Source organism: Mesitornis unicolor, unplaced genomic scaffold (genome assembly GCF_000695765.1).
Source record: "Mesitornis unicolor isolate BGI_N332 unplaced genomic scaffold, ASM69576v1 scaffold16030, whole genome shotgun sequence".
Classification (NCBI taxonomy): domain Eukaryota; kingdom Metazoa; phylum Chordata; class Aves; order Mesitornithiformes; family Mesitornithidae; genus Mesitornis; species Mesitornis unicolor.
The window spans coordinates 1477-17155 of record NW_010157705.1 but is presented as its reverse complement, the minus strand read 5'-3'; the positions used below and the strand labels follow the sequence as shown (position 1 = coordinate 17155).

The following is a 15679-nucleotide window of genomic DNA, read 5'->3' as shown; positions in this document are numbered from 1 at the left end:
TGGTTGCATCGAGGATTTCCTAGAGATAGTGCTTTCTTCTGTAACTTGGTTCTCTGTTCTCAAGATCCTGTTTGCAGGTTTTTAGATTTATTTCCGTTTGGTGCAGTTTCTGTTCCCTGTTTTACAGGTCTCACCTTATGGCTGTTAGTTTTCACCTGGGGCTTTAGTTTTTGTTTTTCAACTGATGCATCATCCCAGCCCATTTCATGACTGTGGACAACAGTGCTGTGCATTAATTCCACCCATTTAGGGAGTTGTTTAGAAGCATGATTGCCCTGTTTTTTATTATATTCAGTGTCTCTCTTAATCTCATCCTATTTTGCAACTAGATGGGGTTTAAGAATTGCTGGAGCTTCTCTTATCTGTCGTTTTACCATTGCAAAATCTGTTGTAGCAGATAGTGGGACATCATGGGGTTCTCCTTTGTGCATGGCTTGTATGCAGAAAGCTCACTTAGAGATTTAGTGGGGATTATGGAGGGTTCACCTTGCTCCATGGTGGCTGTTACTCCAGCCCAATAAGTTGCTTAGCACATGATAGGATAGGGTGTATCTGCTGCGTTGGGTCCTAAATTTTAAGAAAACTCCCAGACCTCAATAGCCATTTGCTTCACTCTCACTCAACGTTATTTGGTCACCATCACTTAGGCATACTTGCCCCAAGTATTCCGTTTCAGCTTCACCTGCTTTTCTGCCATATCTCTCTTGTAAATTGCAATGGATCGCAGGGGGTGGTTGATGTAGTATGTCAAGGATGATCACCCCAGTTTCTCCTGTTTTAACCACAGGTCTGGCTTCATATTCAGGAGGATCTGTGAGGAACAAAGGATCATCTCCTTCTGGCTCTCTGTCATTGGGATCACCCTAGATAGCTCCATCCCAGTTGTCAGGGGATACTGTTAGTTTCCTGATCTGTACAATGTCAGGGAGGCGGGTGCCTGCATAAGCATCTTCTTGACCTTTTCTCCCAGCTTTTGTCCCTTTTCCTTCCGTGTTTCTGCATTTGTTCAATTTTTAAAGACAGTAACAACTTGCTTTATGTTATTCTATATCCTAGGGCCAAGTATGGTAATGGATGAGGACAGCTTGGTGATCCCCATCAATAAAGATGCCTATGAAGTTCTTAAGAGAAGAGAGAACTGTCTAAGTAGTCTCACTGACAAAAAGTTTGGTTGTAAATTGACCTTCAAAAGTACAAAATTAAAGGAGACGAGTGATCAAAAATACTCTGGTGAAGTATACAGGAAAAAATTGAGCCAGGGAATTGACATTTGTGTTTGTAAGGATGATCTCACAAGACACAAGGTCGATGCTTTGGTGAATGCAGCCAATGAACATCTAGAACATGGAGGAGGCCTTGCTTTAGCCCTTGTGAATGCTGGAGGGCCAGAAATACAAAGACAAAGCAAGCTTTATATTCAAAAGTATGGGAAACTCACAGTTGGCAAAATAGCAGTGACAGATGGAGGAAAGCTTCCCTGTAGGAAAATTATTCATGCAGTTGGTCCAAGGTGGAACATGTATGGAAAGGAAAAATGTTGTGACCTACTTGGAGAAGCTATTGTGAATGTTCTAGAGTACGTTACTGCTCCAGAAAATACTATAAAGTCTGTGGCTATCCCAGCAGTAAGTTCAGGTCTTTTTGGCGTCCCACTTGATTTGTGTGCTCAAGTGATTGTAGTGACTATAAAGGAATTTGTTGAGGCAAATCCACTGCACAGTCTCAGGGAAATCCGCCTGGTGAACATTTGTGACAATACAGTTGCAGAAATGAAGAAGGCCTGTAAAAAGTTTCTGGGTGATAGCAGTTCACTTCAGGAAACTCTTCCAGCTTCAAGCCAGCCTTCGGCTTTCATCATACATGGAAGCATTCGCTTGCGCATCATAAGAGGACTCCTTGGAGAGCAGAAGGTAAATCTGTCCTGTACTATATTGAACGTGGAGTTACCTCAATACCTTGCAGGATTTGGAGCCCAAGAGTTGAGACCACGTATTGATCCACTAAATAGTTATCTTCTCAGCCTGATGAGAATTTACAAATGGTACATAAATTATAGTGGCAAGGAGTTGGTTGGGGTTTTTTTTGTTTTTCTAAATGGGTATTAAACATTACAATGTTTTTATTTCTTTTTTTGTATACACGCTGTTACAGTATAATAGGAAGCAGATAAGGATTGGATGATTAATAATGATATATCACTATGTTAATGTTTATCTTCCTCTTTTAACATCATGGGAGTTCACATTTTATCATGCATTCCCTAGAGGTCTACTCTTATTTTTTGCCTTGCTTTTTTTCCTCTAACTTACATTCTCATAGGTGCTACTCCTGGAGTTACTTAGTAGTGAGACAGCTCAAAATAACTTAGGCAGATGATGTGCACCTTACCTTTAAACAGTGCATCATTTAAATTAAAAATTAATTAATTTAACTCTTTTAGCTAGAAAATCTGATGCAAAATATATGAGCCTAGTCATAGTAATCCAACAGAGCTCTTAGACTGGAAGCTACATCACAGAAATGGCATTTGCTTTTAGCAAATACTGTATCTTAAAAATAATTGTAACATCTGTTTTAGAGAAGTGTCTTAATTGAATAGGAAGTTTTTATGTGAGAGCAAAGGCTGACAAAGTTGATATTGTGGGGAATTTTATTAACCCATTCTACAGCACTGAAGGATATCACATACTTTCAAGGCTATGAAGAAAATATGCCCCAAAATCTTGCATCTTTAGATAATCTTCAGCAATTAAAGTTAGAACAATTACTGCTATTACCAGCATTCTGTAAACAAGATTTTGTGAATTTTACAGATTTATTTTGAAATACAGAAGACCTACTATGGGAATCTGCTGTTTCCACTGGGAATTGGCAGCAACCATAGCTTTGCAGTTCCCCTGCGTGCACTGACCGCACCAGTTTGGTGTCAAGTGCTTGCTGCCCTAACGTGGGGACATCTGCATGGGCTGGGGTACCAGACAGAGCCATAGTTCTGTTTTGCCCTTTGTTAATTGGCTGAAGAGTTGCATTTGATGAGGGGCATGTGGGTCACTTCTGTAGCTGTGGTAATAATCCTGTTCAGTACACTCTGATGACTGGAACAGGTCTTATGCACGCTGCTGGCTTCTGAAAAAAAGTATGCATTTTCTGCCACTAGAAGATGCATACTTGGATGTATTCCAGTGCTGCCCTTAGTAGTAGTAAGAGAACCTTTCAAATAGCTGATCTGCTGCAGGGTTGGTTCTTCTTTTTGTTTTTTTGTTTTGTTGTTGTTGTTTTTTTCCCCCTAGAGTGTTCTGTATGGTACCAAAGCTTGCAAACAGTAAACTTGAAGTATACTGAAACTTTGCACCCTGTTCTTCCAGACGACAGCTGTTGTTAATTCTGTGTGTGCGAATGGCAAGCCTCGCTCTTCAGTTTCAAGAGGACTGCTGCAAAAAGCGGGTTCAGCTCTTCAGGATGAACTTCAGTCTTCTCTTAAACATTTTTACAAGGGACTTGTAGTAACAAAAGGGCATAATCTGCCCTGTGAGTTCGTGCTGCACATTGTATGGCCGCAATACCGCCACAAGGTGTTGCTGTGTGAGGTGATGATCAGTTAGATTGGATTTTAATTGATTTTCATGTTGAGTGATATGAGGACTAACCCACTTGTTTTTCCTGCAGGAATTAAAAGCTGCAGTGAAAAGATGCCTGGATTACATTGGGGAACCTCCTGAATGGCAATCTCCCTCAGTTTCTTTTCCAGCAAATGTGATTGAATCATTAATGCTGCCTGTTGATACAGTGGCAGAGATAATGATTGAAGAGGTTTTAAATTTTGCTGGGGCACACCCTGAGAAGAAGATAGAGGTGCAGATTGTCGTTTGCCCAGACGACTACAAAGCCTATCAGGTAACAAATTTGTTGTTAACTGCCAGCGAGGAAAACCCAGAACTGTCAAAATACTTCCACAGATGACTACAAATTAAAATATTCTGAATTCTGTACTACTTATAACATTTGTGAACAGCAGGTCCCTTTATGAAACTATTTGTCTCATTAACAGATACTATTAATCTTCACAAATCTTTATTTTCACTAAATCACATCTCTTTACCCTGTGGTCTGATATCAAGAGGAGGGAGCTTTGAATTCTCATGACTGTCAGTGAATTTATAGGAGACTACCCTTAACTCATTAGAGAATAAGCTTATTCCTCCTCAAGAAAGTTCTTTATTTTTTTTGTATGAACTTCCTAGGGCAAAACACTATCAACACATTATGTGACTAATATGGTAGAAGGGTTGCAGACAGACACCAGATGGTTTCAACTGCAGTGTGCCATTTTCCACCTTTTGAATATTCGGCCAATGTGATTAATGCACAAGTATTTTAGATAGCCATCTGATATAAAAGTAGCGTTTGCTTTTGTTCCCATTTAACTTCAGCCATGCATTCCTTCAACTGCTGCAAGGCCTTGGTGGAGGGGGGTTGGAACTAAATGATCTTGAAGATCCCTTCCAACCCAAACCACTCCATGATTCTAAGATCAGAGCCATGTTCTGTGATAGTCCCATAAACTAAAGGAAGCTGTGTGACAGCTCTGTGCTCATCACTTAATCCCTTGGTAATCAGGGCACTTTTTACTGGAAAAAGGCGGCGATTTGCGAGATGCCAAATCCACTGCCTAGCAGAGCAGCGCTTCTCAGAGCCTTTCTGTGTGTGGTTGTGAAGAGGAGCTTTGGGGTAAAGGCAGAGGAATAGTCGGGGTTTTAAAACTTCATCAGCACTAAAGTGCAGATAATGAACACCTTTATCTAGTGTGGTTCCACGAGTTCTGGATACCAACCACAGGGAGTTGGTAAAGGTTACATTTGGTGTGTAAGGTGTCTTGCCTTAGGAGATGTGGAGGAACAGGAATGCATTTGATATTGTCAGGAATAACATTTTGGGAAAAGCTGACAAGTGTCAGGTGTTAACTGTTTCAGAATTTGGGGGGGTGGTTAACTACAGCTATCAACTGCTTATCTAACAGAGTTTTGAGGAAACAAATTGCTTATTTGACAACAGAGGTTGCAAACTGGTCCTAAACTTTTCTCTTCCAAGGTTTTCCAGACAAGATGTTCCTTGGCAGCACACAAACTGGAAAAAAAGCAATATTACAGCAGAAGTGATCTTTTGAGTAAGTAATGAACAGAAGGGGCATTTCAAGCAAAATGAGCACTCCAAATTTGAGAATCTGAAATCACATTCCCTTAAAAATAACTTAGAATTTGTATATGTGTCTTGGGGAAAAAGGGAGTCAAAAAATGTGCAAGCGCTTTGCATTTTTATGTTAGTAGGAATGGAACTGGATACTACCTTTAATATTTTCAAAGATAAACATCATCGTCAGTGCCTGACTTGTTGGAAGTCATTTAGTGGAAGGCACGTACATTCTGTATGTGTGTGGCAGGATTTTTTTCCCCTGGAAACCTTAGCTCCTGGTATCTAATCTCTTTTTTTGAGCATACCAGAAGAGTAGTGTGTTTCTTTTCACTGCACATCTTGGATTACATACAGGAATTTGTGACAGCACTTGAAAGCTTCTCGTGCTTCCAATGCGCTTGTGTAAAAAAATCTTTCTTCCAGGTATAGAGACAGGCAGTGGACGTGTAAAAGAGACTGCAGATCATGAACCAGCTATTGAACTTAAAGGGAACATACGTACAGTGTTGGAGGCAGCAGAATCATGGCTCCAAAGCGTGGTACAAATTCAGAAAAGTCACTGTGCTGTTATTGAAAACAACTACATTTTTAACCTTGGTAAAAAAGAGTTTGCGGAACTATCTCAAGAGCTGCCTTCTAGTGTAAGTGTATCGGAAGTAGTGCGAGATGGAAAAGCAAGACTGGAATTTCAGGGCCCCTCCAATGCTGTGATTGATGCAGTGCTTGCAACTGAAAAATTACTGCTTCGTATGCAACAGAGGACTACAGACAAACAAGAGGAGCTGCTTTACTTAATGCGTACGTAAACAAGTGCATATTTATGCATAAATAATGCATCTGTGCATTGCTGAGGGTGGACAGATGTACATGCAGTTCACACACATACTGAGTGTTAGTTTAATTATCGATATCACTGTACTTTTATTGTATGAACCCCTGAAAGAGCATTCGTTAGCTTTGGTCACTCACTTGGCCGTAGGGCACAGTTTTACTGGGGCTGGCTGTCACTGTACAGCTTTGCGGTAAAGCCTGGCCACTGAAGGCTTACCAGATTTGCACCTAATTAGCACATACCTTCGCTGAGTTCTTTTGCCAGCTACAGCTGGACCACTGTTGCAGGACCCACCAATGGACTTGTTCTGCAGAAACCTTGGCTTTCATTAACAGTTGCTACATGTAGTGGTCGTACAAAAAGCTACTGAGTGATCCATTTTTCCTTGTGTTTGTATAGTGATTCAATATACATTCATTATATGAAAGCTGAGCTGTGGAGAGATGTAATGGAGAAGATAAATTGCTTTTCTTTGATTCACTCCCTCTGGTTTCTTTAATAAATGTAGAAAAAATAATAAATGTATATATATACACACATACCAGTCCTGCTCAATATTAGCCTCTGGCACTACTGTGGAGAATATTTTAACATTCTTTGTTCTTAAGTATTGGCTCCCTCCTCCCTGCCCTTGCTTCAGATATTATGGTACATGAAAATTTTACTCTCTTATTTGTATCCAGGCCAACCAGAAGTAGGTCAGCTTTCAGAACACCTTCACAGGACAGATACTACCAATGGCATCCATATTTCACTGTTGGAATCACACCTTCAGGAGTTTAAAGACAGACAGAAGCAGTTTGAAAAAGCTGGGCTTCATGTTCTCAAGGTAAAGAGTGTATTAATTGAAAATCTGAGTCTCAGCTGATACATTTGAACTAGCATGTTTAACATATGCTTAAAAAAGTCAAATTAACTATTTAAACATATTGCTTTTAAAAATTAAGATCCAATCAGCCTCATCCTTAAAACAGATGTAGTCTATTATAGATATATATATCTATATAGATCTAGATAAATATAAATCTATATAAACGTAAGGCAAATAATAACTTAAAAGTGTGGTTGAATTCTGAGAAGTCCTTTTAACTGCACTGTATATTCTGTATAGATACTGTGTATTTTTAACAGAGCTTGATCGTGCTTCAGCACCTGCTTGTTTGTAGCTGAGCAGTCAGAACCAGCATGAGCAGATTGCTGGAGAAGCGGCCTTGCAGCCCCTGGTACTGACTTCTGCCACAGGGCTGAGTGGCCCACAGGTGGAGTCAGGGATGGGAGCGAGCGCTGCAGCATTGCCAGTTTGCCTGAAGCTCTGTGTGGTTACGCGGCACGCAGCCACGCTTTTGAGACACAAACTAACGTAAAGGCCCTCTTATCTAGGGACTCCCTCCCCCTCCCCCCGAGGAGATGTAAAATTTTGATCCAGAGCTGACATTCTTCACACTTCCCAGGACACTTGCTGTTCTTTACAAGATTAGGCTGTAAGCACCCACACAGCTTATTCTCACGTACGGTTGATGCTCATCTGTGCAGCACAACACAAGTACTGGAAGTCGGTACACTAGGATATATTCCTACTGATTTTGGTGAGAGGCATGGGTAGCAGCACGGTTCTTTTACTCTAGATCAGATGCACACTTCAGACACCTTATCTGCTACATGGTCAATGCATGTAAGCTAAACCAAAGGTTCTTGCATTGAAGAACATAGCCTGAACAAGAGCACTCATGGATTTCATGGATATTGGTCTCCACTTGCTCATACTACACTATTATTTATGTTACAGATTGAAAAGATACATAATCCTCTTTTATCTGCTGCATTCCAACAACTGAAAAAAAATACAGAAGAAAAACAAGGTTTCTCGAAAATAACGCACAGGTTGTACCAGCACGTTCCTGCTCAGTTCTGCAGGTCGGTGTGCCAAACTGGATTTCACAGGGTGTATTCTCCTCCAACAGGTAATAAATAATGTGCTTTGGCATCTTTACTCAAAATGAACAGTGACTGACTACCAAAGCTGGGTTAAAATCAGAAAAAATGGCATTTCTAAACAGTAACTGTTTCTTACCTGCATTCAGAGTCCTGTGAGCTTACTTTTTTATCTACAGTAATATTTGCCTGTTTTTCCTTCCTGGTACTGTCGAGTCAGTGAGGCTCTGGGGGACAGGCCTGGATTCTAACCTACCCCAGACGCTGTTGACAGAATTGTTAATATACACATAATTCCATGCCCAAGTTTTATTTTGTTGTGTCTTTCTTTAAAGAAAGTGAATGTTCTTATTTACTTGCTGTAAACATGCACTCAGCAGCGTGATGCTTTTAAAGCACAAAAGAATCACAGAATAATTGAGGCAGGAAGGTGCTTCGAAGGTCGTCTAGCAGTGAATTGTTCAGAAAGTGGAGATTGGCCTTGCCTTGTCTGTGCATGTACACAGCACACTTTCATAATTGTTTACAGAACTACATTACACCTTGATGTTTCTATTGCTGGATTAACAGTTGAATCTGAATGGTCACCACTGGGGTGGCCATTAAATCAGAAAGGACATCAGCTGTCATTGCTCGTGATTTCAATTTATTACATAAAATGTAATACTGAATCAAGCAGCAGTCTCTTAGTACTGCCACCCCAAAAGAACCCGTTGTAAAAGGCTTTTTGTTTTCTTCTGAAAAATTTTCTTTTTTTTTTTTTCCAGAACAAAAATACGGAGCTGGCATCTACTTTAAAAAGAATCCGAAAAGCTTAATCGAGGGTAAAGATGTGTGGGACACAGACACTAAAATGTACGTGTTTGAGGCTGATGTATTAACAGGCTTATACACTAAAGGGAAGCCGTCTTACATTTTGCCACCAGCAGTGGAGGGGCGCGCTGGTGAGGTGTACGACAGCTTAGTGGATGATGTGAGCAATCCTGACACCTTTGTCATTTGCAACAGCATTGGGGCCCTTCCACAATATTTGCTGACTTGTTCCCCAGTGAGGGAGAGGTATATGGGCCCTTGAGGAAACCAGCAGCATCATCAGTAAGAATTCAGCAGAACCGTAGCTGTTGTAAAGAGTCCCTCTGAACAAAGTACTTAGATTTTAAGAGGATGCTCTGCCTGGTAACGTGCTGAATCAAAGAGCCTTGTGCAAAGAGCTCTGAAATATCCCTGAACAAAAAAAGTCAGTTAATACCTTAAGGAGATAAAACAAAATTATCTGTGAGTGGAAAGCATCAGAAAACAGGGTTTAACATTTATCTCTTCATTTACATTACGCCTTAAAGTATTCTGAGCATGTGACTATCCACTTGATGTTTGCACAGGCTGTCATTCTTCCATTACATTTTCTTAATCTGAGATATTGCATGTATTGGCGAAACCCAAGAAATCTTGGTTGTGCCTTTAATTCTTAAATTTTCTTTCGATTTAAATAGGTGAATGTATCGGGTGAAAGCTCTTTCCCATGTAGGGACATGCTATTAAATATACATAGAGTTATAACAACTATAAGGAAATATTTCATGATTTCTAACAGTAGTTACTGTTACAGTTTTTTATTAGTTAAGAGATTCCAAGCATTGTAGATACATGTATTCAAAATAAAAAGTATGAATGACACTATCGGCTGACCTGTTATTTTTCCATATTGCCTTAAGAATGTGACTTAGACTGCATTTGAGCTCCAGATTTCTCAGTGGTGTTCAGTCTCTCTGAAAGGCTACACAATAGCAGAGAACTGGTTCAAGCTACAGCTGGAAATTGCTCTTCAATTAATCTGCCTTTACCGGTATCTTCTAACGATCACAGTGTCAGCTGTACACATTCCCACCTTGCTTCTGCAGTGACCTGAAGCCAGTAGACAGAAAAGCCTATGAGCTGTTACACTCATTTCAACGTGAAAGGGGATTCAGTGCAGCTCTCACGTACTTTGAAACTTTCTGTATTAAAGCCTGAAGCTATGTCTGATGTTAGCAGGGTTTAAAACAAATCTATTGCCCCAAACTAAAAGTGTCTACCGGGTTTATCCAATCATTTAAAAGCATTTGAAACCACCAGTTATGGCCCCAGCTGAACACCTGAATGGCTCACAGCAGTGCTGTAATACAGAAACAAAGGCTCATCTGTCAGTATCACATCTGCTTCTAGATTAAAAAGTCACCTGTGTCATTAAAACCGTAATTATCCGGGGAGAAGAAAGGCCCACATAAAACTATTAAAAAATGACATTGTCATATGACAGGCATTTCATCCACGTGTACAGCACTGTGCTAATGGAGAGCAGTCAGAACCATAAAACATAGATGAAATTAGCGGTTAATAAAGCTCTTCAAAATAATTTGTTAATGAATTTCCAGCATGTTTGTACTGTACCTGCAACTCCCAGGATAGCACTAGGAACTACTCACGAGTCCAAAAGAAACGATGTTTTTCCATGTTATAGAAGTCTAATTCTGACCTCTAAGGGAGGTTGAAAGTGGAAATTTTTTTTGAACCACTGCAAAACCACCTAACACATATGAGTCTTGTTCCCACAGAAATGTCAAGGTTGCTTTTGGATAGTATGCTTGAAGACTGAAAACAGAATCAGTCTATTTCTATTTTAACTTCTCCATTTAAGCAACCTCTTCTCCTCTGTTTCTGTCCCATTTATCCTTATGTTTCTTGATTCGCACATTGCTTCCAGGAAAAGACACAGCTGTACATTTAAGGTTTGTTAGGCAACGTTGAACAACCATAAGCTCTTATGTCAGCTTGCTTCAAAAGGTTGCATTTTTAATAGGAATTTCATGACGGGAATTTTTTTTCCATTTTATTTTTGGAAAAAAACTCAGTACAGAATTTCTGCAACTACTGCGCAACCATTTCTAACAAGCATCAATTTTCAGAAATTTTTTCTTTGGCACGCTGTCTTTTCTTCTACTTGGAATAAAGACCAGTTTTCATAGCACAGTATTATTTAAATACTGTTACACAGGTACTGGTAGTAATGTTACCAACAGACATTAATACCCTTCTTATTAACTTCCTAACTCTTCCTAACTGCATCTGAAAAACGTTGGTAGTCAGTTTAGTAGAAAATGTAATTACGGAGGAAATTTCAACAGCTTACTTGAATGCCCAGCACATGCTTCCTCCCCCCTCCACATGCACCCGCAGGTTATAAGGATTCAGTCTCACTGAATTATTTACCTTGCATTTTATTAGAGCGAGATTTTTTTTTTCTAGCATTTAACTTCTACTTAAGTTCACCTGTGCTCTCTGCACTTAGTGATACAATATATATATTCTATATGTATATATAGTTTTTTAAAAACTGGTACCGCAAGAGTTTGCATATAATTATTTTCATCTGGTCCTAAAAAAGAATAATTTCATATACAGAAACTAGAAAATAAACCCAGCACAAACTAGGTGTACCAAGTAGTACGTATTGAAATAATTACCACAGTAATTGAACATTGCCGATCTTAGTCCTACAATAATCCGTTAACTAGAGGCTACTCCACAGCCTCTGGGATTTCTCTGTCATTCACAATAAGGGTGTGAATAATTCCTTCCTTTCGTTTTCCACTGCTGACAGCCTTAATGCAGCAGTTGTGATCACCAACAGTGAAGTGAGTTTCAGTCCCATCTTCTACAAATTCACCCTGCGAGAAAGGAGACAAGAATACAACCAGACATGTGCTATTTCAGTAAAATAAAAGCTCGAGTGCGTCAGACTGTTTCCAAAGTCAAGGTTGTTTGTAGTTCCCACAATTAGAGCAGCCGTAGGTACTTGCGACAAACGCAGCGCAACAAAGCTGCAGTCTCAGACGGGGCTTTGTCAAGGCGTCCAGTTAAAGATTTGTAGGTACTGGATGACAATCAAAATTTCACATAATCAGAAATGGTAAAGTTGGAGTTTGTGAATTAATATCATTGATCCGTGTTGGTAAAACAAAAATAGAAAAGACAGTTTCCTTCGCTTTCAAGTCTCCCCCAACACCCCTGAAAGTTTTCTCCCTAAAAACCCTTGGTGAACTGACCCAGAAGATTTTGCTTGTCTAAGAAGTGTAAATAAAAGCACTGTTCATCACTAAGTAGATGTTTGGCATCCTAAGTGAAACACTGTCAGTTACAAAATGCAGTGAGGGACATTCAGAACAGACTCACAGTGTGCTGGCTGCCTGGGCTTGTGCTCGTACCCCATAAAGTGAGGTAACGTGCCCCTCTGTGCCTTATTTTGCTAAGCTTTGGTTGTCTAACCATAGACAACCTGTGGAAAGCCTTTGGAAATGATCACGTACCGCTGTTTCCATCTTTTGACCATTGCACCACACATCCATAGTGTCCTTTTCTGTGAAGGAAAAAGAAAACAAAAAGTAGAAAGAACAAGATTTTTTTTCTCTACAGACAAGAAGATCTAGGAATTTTAAAAATTTAGTGTTGAATTTTACTTTCAGTTCCCAAAGAAGTTCCTAATTATCTACAGCACCTAAGCTACAGGATTTGTCCGTATACTGGAGAGACAGGAGGCTCTGTCATCAATGGCCAAACAACTTCTGCTGTGAAAATACATTTTTACCTCTCCCTAGCCCTGGCTATTAACATGAGGTTGTTCTGAATACTGTCAGAGATATTCTGACATTCTTACACTGAAAAACCTGAAGACAGAAAGATGAAGTAATTTCTGCTAATTATTTGAGCGCTGTTTATTCAACAAAGCTCTAACATTTTTTCCAGGATGGTTTGATTCAAAAGCAGCATTACTTAACATCCATCAAACTGTTTTAAAATCTCCTTTTATTCTTAAAATTTCCTTGAAGACCGAAGTACCACTTCAGATATAAATCTTAAGACTTTGTATTTTTTTAATTTGAAACAGGATTTTCTTTTATTTCTCCCAGCACATCCTCCTCAAATTACTTTGCTCTAGAATTCACATTACTGATGCTGTCATCCACAGGACATCAGTAGAGCTGAACACTGCTTGTCTTTTAAGTAAGCATAGGGAGACTAATCTGTTTCTGGCTTTAAAATTGTGTGTTCCCTGCTACCCTTCATCTTAGGGCAGTTCATTCTGTCCAAGGGCTTAAGAAGAAATCACAGCCCAAAATCTCTTGTCTCCAGGTCGAACCATACAGCAGCACCTAAATGGGCACTTTCCCATTTGATGCCACAGACAAATTCCTCAGGAGATCGCTTTCTCCCATCTGCTTGTAACGTATCTGGGAGAGGGGCCGAAGAGATGTATTGCCATGCTGTTAAGTAAGTAAAAAAACATCATCTGAAGTTTTAAGATTAAATGTGTAGGTAAGAAGTGATGGAGAAAAAAGGATGCTGATTAATCTATCAAAATGTAAAAAAACATTGTCACACTTCTTCGGTTAAAGACTCCTTGACTTTGGCTTCTGATTTTTGGAAGGAAAGCGTAGTTACCTGGTTAACAAACTTACACAGATCACAACACAGATAACACTTCTGTAACAAGCTTCAAATGAGAACTGTCTTGCTAGGGATACAGCTCTATTAATACAGAGGCCATAACTCCTTCCAACCTTTTTTATTTATTTTTTTTTTAAATCTAGACCACGCTGCTGTGCAACAGAACACTGACAGCAGGCTCACACAGGTCTAACACGACCAGTATTTTTCAAAATGTCTTTGGCATCTAATTCTAAACCTCCAAACCACCCTGGATTTTACACTGCAACAGTGCTAGCCACTGACCTGCGCTTTCTCTTAATCACCAGTTATTAAATGCATACAGGTTTATTCAAAGGCAGCAACAGGAAGTCATTCAATGTTTACTTACCTAGAACAACTCTGTAGTCTGTACCACCCAAGTTCAGGACCCAAGTATTGGTTGTTTTTGACCTGTTCTCCATGTACTTCTTGAGGCTCTTTCCATTGATCTCCAAAGTGTATTCGTATGCAAAGCCACTGACCGCATCAATGTTAATAGTAGCTTTTGTTTTGGCTGCTCCAACAATGAATGTTTCTTTACCCACTAATTTAAACATCCATTCTTTTCTTATTACTTCCTGCAGAATAAAACAAAGACAATGGGTATTGATTGATAAACCTGAAGGCATGTTTTAGTATATAAAACAACTGAACTAGAACTCAGGAAACAGCTCAGTACTTAACTATTATTTCAGAATGAATGAATACACGGTGTTTTGAATGTCTGGAGTGCTTCTGCCCAATGACAGCAAAGAACTTCATGAACACTCACACCTTAATTGTAACTGAAAAAAAGGATGATGCAGTTCATTAAATTAGGTAAAGTTAATCAACTGAATATACCTCACTTCCATTTATTAGTCTTTTGTTTGTTCTGATGCCTGTTGCGTGCAAGTGCACTTGTATAATCTGTAACAGCGAATTTTACACACATAGCAATTTTACCTTTCCATCAACATAGACAACACGCTTTCCTGAAGTGGTCCCATGTTCAAATTCAATCTTATGAACACCATCACTTAAAGCTACTTCCCAAACAGCCACCAAATCTGTCATCTTCTCTAAGTAGCTGTACTGAGACCTATGGAAACACCAGCAAAGTAAATTAATTGTCATTCAAAGAGTTCAGCTACTGATGTCTATCGTTCAAAGCTTCACCACTTCAGGGTGAGCTGCTTTTCACAAACGAAAAATGAGACTCAAGAAGCTTACACAACTGTTTATATTTTCATGTTTTTCAAACATTAAAATATGACAAAACATCACAAAATATAAACAGGCTCACTTTGACAAACACCATACAAACACATATATATCCATCTGACCTCTAAAACCTAAATTTCAGGTGACAGTATGGTTACAAAATCATACTGAGAATTCGGATGCTCCTGGGCAGTTCTGCAATTTCTTGGCTGATCTTAAAATACAATATTTTGATTGGTATCTCAGAAAGTGTTTTAGCCTTTTACACTTGAAAAATAGTCAGAATGACCGGTTTAGCTACTACCTGGTTTAACAGATTTGTCTGTAATCTCTCTCAGAAACATCACCTACACTATTCAGAAATGCAACTGCACACACAAACACCCATAGGGAAGGAGATCTGGCAAGATATCCTTTCATTTAAGTAACTGTTACAGTTCAGATACAGTCAAAAGGGACTACTGGCATTATGGATATCTTTCCAAATCTGCTCACACCACAGATCTGATTTTTTACCTTACTTCATCTTCACAGACAGTAATCTCCTCGCGGGATGCCATAGTAACCAAAATGGCTTTTAATCCAATTAGCAGCAAGAAAAAAAGAAAAGCAGAACAGCAGCACAGAAGTGTTGAGGACTCAATTTTCCTTTCAAAATTTTTCCTTCAATTTTCAATTTTGTAAGATAAAGGACATTTTTAAAAGCATCAGAAACTGTCATGCACTGCTGCGTATGTGATGAAATACAAACATAATTCTTCCTCTTAGACAGAAAAAGTATTCTCTTATAAAATTAATAAGTGCGATTTATCCTAAGTTTATTAGCACATCATAACTTTTCGGTATCTGATGGAAAAACGTTTTGCCTAACTCGTGACCGAAAGCTCAGAAATGGACAACTTGACCAGAGCAGGATCCAAATCCAGAGCTGCCCATCTCAGTGCCAGACCGTAACAAACGAGGGGCTGTTGCCACCTCAGGGAAAGGGAAATAGCACAGGCAATAAAATTCAACCTACTC

The 15679-nt window shown here is 39.4% G+C and overlaps 2 protein-coding genes across 2 annotated transcripts in view; one reads left to right on the top strand and one right to left on the bottom strand.

The window, feature by feature from the left end:
• Positions 1-9029, top strand: part of PARP9 (poly (ADP-ribose) polymerase family, member 9) — a 10731-nt gene extending 1702 nt beyond the window's left edge. Inside the window, exons 2-9 of the mRNA XM_010181098.1 lie at positions 1052-1910; positions 3366-3587; positions 3667-3894; positions 5089-5164; positions 5614-5988; positions 6706-6851; positions 7809-7983; positions 8722-9029. Coding sequence (XP_010179400.1) covers positions 1052-1910; positions 3366-3587; positions 3667-3894; positions 5089-5164; positions 5614-5988; positions 6706-6851; positions 7809-7983; positions 8722-9029 — 2389 coding nt within the window. The remainder of the gene's footprint in view (positions 1-1051; positions 1911-3365; positions 3588-3666; positions 3895-5088; positions 5165-5613; positions 5989-6705; positions 6852-7808; positions 7984-8721) is intronic.
• Positions 9030-11284: 2255 nt separating this feature from the next.
• Positions 11285-15229, bottom strand: FAIM (Fas apoptotic inhibitory molecule). The gene is made up of 5 exons (XM_010181087.1): positions 15176-15229; positions 14402-14537; positions 13806-14034; positions 12298-12347; positions 11285-11658 (listed from the first exon to the last, which is right to left on the bottom strand). The coding sequence occupies exons 1-5, from the start codon at positions 15217-15219 to the stop codon at positions 11509-11511; spliced, it is 609 nt and encodes a 202-aa protein (XP_010179389.1). The 5' UTR covers positions 15220-15229; the 3' UTR covers positions 11285-11508.
• Between the last annotated feature and the right edge of the window lie 450 nt (positions 15230-15679).

Excerpts from the sequence above, each read along its gene's own strand:
- FAIM (XM_010181087.1), bottom strand. The coding sequence starts at position 15,219 with ATGGCATCCCGCGAGGAGATTACTGTCTGTGAAGATGAAGTAAG. Across the intron at positions 14,035-14,401 it reads TTGTCTATGTTGATGGAAAG|GAAGTAATAAGAAAAGAATG; the intron begins GTAAAATTGCTA and ends TTTATTCTGCAG. Across the intron at positions 12,348-13,805 it reads AGACTACAGAGTTGTTCTAG|AAAAGGACACTATGGATGTG; the intron begins GTAAGTAAACAT and ends TTTCCTTCACAG.